At 48.8% G+C, this 7086-nt stretch overlaps 1 protein-coding gene across 5 annotated transcripts in view; it reads left to right on the top strand.

The window, feature by feature from the left end:
- The first annotated feature begins 6613 nt into the window (after positions 1 to 6613).
- Positions 6614 to 7086, top strand: part of AATK (apoptosis associated tyrosine kinase) — an 88866-nt gene continuing 88393 nt past the window's right edge. For all 5 annotated transcript variants that reach the window (XM_075279292.1, XM_075279291.1, XM_075279289.1 and 2 more), the window contains exon 1: positions 6614 to 6924. In XM_075279292.1, coding sequence (XP_075135393.1) covers positions 6849 to 6924 — 76 coding nt within the window. In that variant the 5' untranslated portion in view covers positions 6614 to 6848. The remainder of the gene's footprint in view (positions 6925 to 7086) is intronic.

Here is a 7086-nt window from a genome sequence, read left to right as displayed (position 1 = left end):
TGTCTTGATGAGGCTGTGCAGGGTGTAGATATGGTCTGTGGTGCGGTGGTTTGGCATGAACCCTGCTTGGCTCTTGCTGAGGACCCCGTGTTGTGTGAGGAAGGTGAGGATTCTGTTATTGATGATGCTGTTGAACAGTTTCCCCAGCGTGCTGCTGACGCAGATCCCTCTGTAGTTGTTGGGGTCATATTGGTCCCCATTCTTGTAGATGGGGGTTATGAGCCCTTTGTTCCAGTCTTCGGGGAAGTATCCAGCATTGAGCACGAGGGTGAATAGCTTTGCCAGTGCCGCGTGTATTGCTGAAGGGCTGTATTTGATCATCTCTGGTAGGATGCCATCAGGGCCACTGGCCTTTTTGCCTTTCAGCAGGGCAATTCTTTCCTGTATATCTTTTATGGTGATTGGCGAGTCCAGAGGGTTCTGGAAGTCTTTGATGACTTTCTCCATGTCCCTCAGTTTGGTGATTATCTGTTGCTGTTCTGGAGTTAGTTCTTCTTCTGGGATGTTTTTGTAGAGACCTCTGAAGTAGTTGAGCCAGATATTGCCATTTTGGATGTGGAGAGAGTTTTTCTTGGGCTTTGTGCCCATGTGGTGCCAGGTCTCCCAGAATGAGCTGTCCTGGAGGGAGTCCTCTAGTTGCTCGATTTTGTGGGAGAGGTATCTCTGTTTCTTCTCTCTGAGGGTGCCCTTGTATTGCTTGCATATATTGTTGTAGGCTTCCCTCACCTCCTTGTTGTTGGGGTCCCTGTGTTTTTGGTTGGAGGCTGTTCTTAGGGTATGGCGTAGTGCTCTGCAGTCGCTGTCGAACCATTTGTGGGACTGTTTGTTGGTTTGTCTTATGGATTTGGTTCGTTTCAGGCCTGCTAGTTCTGCTGTGGTCTGTAGGATGTACTTGAGATCCTTCACAGCTCTGGTGACTCCCTGTTGGTCTGGCTGATAGGTGTTTGTATGGAAGTTTGTGAGCAGTGTCTTGATTTCGGGTCGGTTGGTTGCGTTGGTATATTCTATGGCCTGGTGGTTGGCCCATTTGAAATGTCTTGGTAAGTTGTAGAGGCCGGACTGTTGGGGCTCATGTGTGGGTGTTTTGTTCCTGGTTCTCATGTATAGTAGGATCTGGTTGTGGTCTGATAGATGGGAGTCAGGTGCGATTGTGAAGTCTTCAATGTCTGACAGGTCTGCGTCTGTAATGGCATAGTCCACCACACTGTTGCCCACTTGAGAGTTTAGTGTGAAGCGTCCTCTGGGATCGCCTGTGGTACGTCCGTTTATTATGTACAGTCCTAGGCTTCGGCACATGTTCAGCAGTTGTCTCCCACTCTTGTTGACAATTCTGTCTTGGCTGTTTCTTCTTGTCTGTGTGGGTTCTGGGTGGTGGATCTCACTACCGTGCGTATGTGGGTTGTCGTCAGGAGGCAGGTAGTCTATCTCTGTGCCTGTCCTTGCATTCAGGTCTCCGCATATTAGTACTCTGCCTTTGGGTTGGAAGTGGACGGCTTCCCTTTGTAGGACCTCGTAAGTGTCGGGGTCGTGGTAGGGAGACCCTGGTGGGGGCATATATACTGCACAGAGATAGATGTCCTGCTGGCCGCTGAGGATGGAGCTGCTTATTTTTATCCATATGTGATTAGTTCCACGTTTGGTAGCTTTTACGTGTTCTTTGAGCTCCTCCTTGTACCATATTAGTATGCCTCCTGAGTGGCGGCCATGTTTGGTGGTCTTATTTTTCTGGGCGGGCACTGAGAGTTCCTTGTAGCCCATGGGTGTTAGGGACTCGTCATCTGCCCGGGTCCATGTCTCTAGGAGGATTTGAATGTCTATGTTTTTTAGTCTGTCTATGAAGTCTGGATCTTTTGATTTAGATCCAAAGGCTGAGGCGTTCAGCCCTTGTATGTTCCAACTACTAATAGTTAGTGATTTCATCTTCAGTGTGTAAACCTTGTAATGAGCTGTCCTGCAGAGGACGGGCTGGGTTCTTGGTTGGTTGCAGTGTGGCCAGGTATTGGTTTATGTGCATTGCTGTATTGCTGGACATAATACTGTGTGCAGGGGCCACTATGGGGGATAATACTGTGTGCAGGGTCCACTATGGGGGATAATACTGTGTGCAGGGGCCACTATGGGGGATAATACTGTGTGCAGGGTCCACTATGGGTGATAATACTGTGTGCAGGGGCCACTATGGGGGATAATACTGTGTGCAGGGGACACTATGGGGGATAATACTGTGTGTAGGGGCCACTATGGGTGATAATACTGTGTGCAGGGGCCACTATGGGGGATAATACTGTGTGCAGGGGACACTATGGGGGATAATACTGTGTGTAGGGGCCACTATGGGTGATAATACTGTGTGCAGGGGCCACTATGGACATAATACTGTGTGCAGGGGCCACTATGGGACATTATACTGTGTGCAGGGGCCACTATGGGACATAATACGGTGTGCAGGGGCCACTATGGGACATAATACTGTGTGCAGGGGCCACTATGGACATTATACTGTGTGCAGGGGCCACTATGGGGCACAATAGTGTGCACAGGATTGCGGTTTGTGCAGAGGGGGCGGGTCAGGGGAGGGCCCCATGTCAAATGTTCACCTTGGGGCCCTTCCATTCCTAGTTACGCCACTGCACAGACCCCTCATGTTGACTGCGTGTCTGATGCTGCAGCTAGGCCTCGATCCTTCTCCCAAAGTATACGCCACAGTCTTGGAGCCTAGAATAGGTTACGCACCCCATAAACTAATTCCCAACGCGTTTCCCTTGCCTTGATAAATATCGCAAGTTCATCAGGAGATTGGTGTCAAATAAATGAGAAGAGGGATAACGCGGCAACAACCACAGATCCCCGAGCCCGACAATACTTTGAAATCCATTTTTTTCTTCTGATCTCATGCGGGATGTCGTACAATTAGTCAGAGCTGCCAAAACTTTGTGAATCACACGACATATGTCCTGGCAGCGACAGCGTGGAATTGATGTAATCTGGCCCGGGAAATGATGAGCCACATATTGACAGCTGCCACCTCCTCCTGTCCTGACGCTACATCAGCGCTCGGATACATGATGGCTATTCACTGTCAACCAAGCACAGCGCCATACATCGTACAGTGGCTGTGCTTGGTATTGCAGCTCAGTGTGACATCACTTACCGGTGGACCCCACTGATCTCATGTTGATGTTTTGTGGCCCCGTAGGCTGCAAATCATCAGTCTAAGTGGACGTCATGTTCCTCCATCTGGCCAGACAGGAATGGAATATTAATGAAGCAGAAATGAGGAGTCAGCGCCGGGGAGACACAGCTACGTCTTTATAACAAGGCATCAATATAGATTCTATTTTCGGCTCCGGACGGCAGTGGCGGCACAGTCAGTCCGCCTCGGAGCATGAGCAAGAAGAAACAAAATAAGAAAAACATGGCAGAAACAGCACCACTCTGATCTACAGGATAGGTGTGGTACTGCAAGTATGCAATGCCACATTATTCTGGATGGAAGCGGCCTTGTTTGTAGGGTGCAGTCCCACTCTATAGAATCCATGCCCACTTTTTAGCATAGACACAGGGGGTGTTTATCCCTGTCTCTGCCCGCACGATCTCCAGGCGTTTGATGTGACGTTGCCCATTGTGTCTTCTGCCATTGACAACCAGCCCCCATCACCGTCTTTCTCATAGTGTCATGGACAATAAACCTGGACTGTAGAGACTGGACCTGTATGGTCTATAGTGACAGATCTAGGATGTGTTTGGGATCTGATAACAGTCGGATTGGGGTATGAAGGCCTCGGGGTGACGCTTCACTATCCTGCCTGGGGTATGGAGCAATACACTGCCCCCTGCTGGTGTGATGATGTGGAGCCATCACATAGGACAATAGGTCACCCCTAGTAGTGATACAAGGACACTAACAGCTCACTGATATAGACAGGACATCCAGCGGCCATATGTGTTATCTCTCATGGTAGGGCGGACAACCTACGAGTGTGCAGGATATACAGGCCCGGCTGTAACATGTGTGGTAAATGTACTGCTATATACCATACAGAGCCTGTATATACCTCCATGTCCTGCCGTATCTCATCTTGTATCCAGACTACAGGTATAACATCTGTGGTAAATGTCCTGCTATATACTGTACAGATCCTGTATGCAATGTTGGCCAAAAGTATTGGCCCCCTGCAGTTCTGTCAGATAATACTCGTGTTCTTCCAGATAATGATTACAAGCACAAACTCTTTGGTAATATCTTCAGTTATTTTGCTTGCAATGAAAAAACACAAAAGAGAATGAAAAAAAAAAAGTCACATCATTGATCATTTTACACAAAACTCCAAAACTGGTGCGGACAGAAGTATTGGCGCCCTCAGCCTAATACTTGGTAGCACAACCTGTAGACACAATAACTGCGGACAACCGCTTCCGCTAACCAGCAATGAGTTTCTTACAAGGCTCTGCTGGAATCTTAGACCCTTCTTCTTTGGCTGCTGCTCGCGGTCCCCCCTGAGATGTGAAGGGGGCCTTCTCCAAACTGCCACCAAGAGATCTCTCCCCCTCCCCCACAGGTGTTCTATGGGATTCAGGGCTGGACTCATTGCTGCCACTTTACAAGTCTCCAGGGCTTTCTCTCACCACCATTTTCTAGTGCTGACCTAAAGTGTGTTTTGGGTCCTTGTCCTGCTGGAAGAGCCCTGACCTCTGAGGGAGACCCGGCTTTCTCACACTGGGCCCTACATGATGCTGCACAATGTGTTGGTCGTCTTCAGACTTCATAATGCCATGCACACGGTCAAGCAGTCCAGTGCCAGAGGCAGCAAAGCAACCCCAAAACATCAGGGACCTCCGCCATGTCTGACTGTAGGGGGCGTCTTCTTTGATTTGAAGGCCTCTTTTTTTTCCTATAATCTCTATGTTGAGGCCATTTCCTACTTTTGTCTCCTCTGACCAGAGAACATTCTTCCAGAATGGTTTTGTCTTTCTCAGGTAAGTTTTGGCAAACTCCAGCCTGGCTTATGTCTGTGGGTAAGAAGTGGGGTCTTCCTGGGTCTCCTACCATACAGTCCCTTCTCATTCAGACGCTGACGCTGGATAGTACGGGGTGACACTGTTGTACCCTCGGTCTGCAGGGCAGTTTGGACTTGTTTGGATGTTAGTCGAGGTTCTTTATCCACCATCCGCACAATCTTGCGGTGAAATCTTTCGTCAATTTTTCTTTTGCGTCCACATCTAGGGAGGTTAGCCACAGTGCCATGGGCTTTACACTTCTTGATGACACTGCGCACGGTAGACACAGGAACATTCAGGTCTTTGGAGATGGACTTGTAGCCTTGAGATTGCTCATGCTTCCTCACAATTTTGCTTCTCAAGTCCTCAGAAAGTTCTTTGGTCTTCTTTCTTTTCTCCATGCTCAATGTGGTACACACAAGGACACAGGGCAGAGGTGGAGTCAACTTTAATCCATTTCAACTGGCTGCAAGTGTGATTTAGTTATTGCCACCACCTGTTAGGTGCCTCAGGTAAGTAACAGGTGCTGTTAATTACACAAATTAGAGAAGCATCACATGATTTTTCAAACAGTGCCAATACTTTTGTCCACCCCCCTTTTTTATGTTTGCTGTGGAATTATATCCAATTTGGCTTTTTGACAATTCTTTTTGTGGTTTTCCATTGAAGACAAATTAAATGAAGATAATACCAAAGAATTTGTGCTTGCAATCATTTTCTGGAAGAAACGGAGTATTATCTGACAGAATTGCAGGGGGGCCAATACTTTTGGTCAACACTGTATACCTCCATGTCCTGCCGTATCTCATCTTGTATCCAGACTTCCATGGATCTTCATTATATCACAATGTTTCCTACTCTTGCGGGATCCTTTGGCAATGAGTGCAATAGTCAATCTGGGCCTATATCCGACATCTTGTATCTTACCTGTAACATGTATGTGAATAGTATATGATATACATGAGGCTGTATATATTGTACCATAGGTATGCGTTCGGGGCTGTGTATATTGTGCACATTAATGGTGCAGTATATATATATACTCCTTGCAGCAGATTTAACCCTTACAGCCATACCTATAGACAGACATCCGCAGCCCGTCAGCCCCATATATACGCTGTATCTAATCCTCCATAGGAATGCATTGGGTTGGGGGTGGGGGACAGTCCATACACAGAGGCCTGTACACATCACAGCTCTGTCAGTGTGAATAGGGCTGAGTCACACTGCACACTAGTGACTAATGCAGCTATTTAGGACATGCATATGAATGGAGCCCAGGGGTCTTCTGCCATTCCCATGACTGCAGCTGCTCCATCCACACCATGGCATTGTGCCATTGCGCTGACAAGCCCTGGCACATGCCCTTTACCTGGGTGCCAGAGCCTTCATTTGCATCTTCTCCTTCCAGCAGGCACATTTATTTTTTTGCAGGTGTCAGACAACCCTCAGTGCAGTTCTAAAAAAAGATCTGCACACTTCCAAGTGAGAGGAGAGTGCGCTGCGTTCCCGGGCCGCGCCGCTAGGTGTCGCCGCCGAGCCCTGTGCAATGTGTATGGGAGGAATTAGGTAGGTGTGTGTGTGAGTCTAAGAATCCAGGCTAAGGCAGAGAGGGAGACACAAGCCCCTGGTCCAGCTCCTTGGCATCCTGGCACAGCTCTGCTACCATCCTCTCTAGTACAGTGCAGCATCCACAGGAGGTGCTGAGGAGGGCACCAGGACCCCTAGGGGAAGGATGAGAGGAGCCAGCCAGCTGCTGCAGACCCCCCCAGTGCCCTGCAGAGCATCCCTCCTGCACTGATCCTGGGCTGCCCATTCCTGTGACTACCCCCTTTGCCCAATGCCTGACCATGGGATGGATTTTTGCATTGCTCTTCTCTTCCCTTTGCACCCCCAGCTTTGCCTTTAGCTCCCACTTTGACTCTGGTAAGTTGGAGCAGCCTTTATTGTCTTGCTGTGATTTGTGCTATTAGCCTGTGTATTTGTTTGCCTTGGGTTTTGGCTTCTTGGCTGCCCCTCTGTCATCATTCCCAGACTCCCCTCCCACTCCTTCTGCATAGCCCTCCCTTCTGCGGATTGATGGTGAGG

This window comes from Leptodactylus fuscus, chromosome 6 (assembly GCF_031893055.1).
Source record: "Leptodactylus fuscus isolate aLepFus1 chromosome 6, aLepFus1.hap2, whole genome shotgun sequence".
NCBI classification, from domain to species: Eukaryota; Metazoa; Chordata; class Amphibia; order Anura; family Leptodactylidae; genus Leptodactylus; species Leptodactylus fuscus.
The sequence above is the reverse complement of the archived record's forward strand: the minus strand, read 5'-3'. Positions and strand labels throughout refer to the sequence as shown.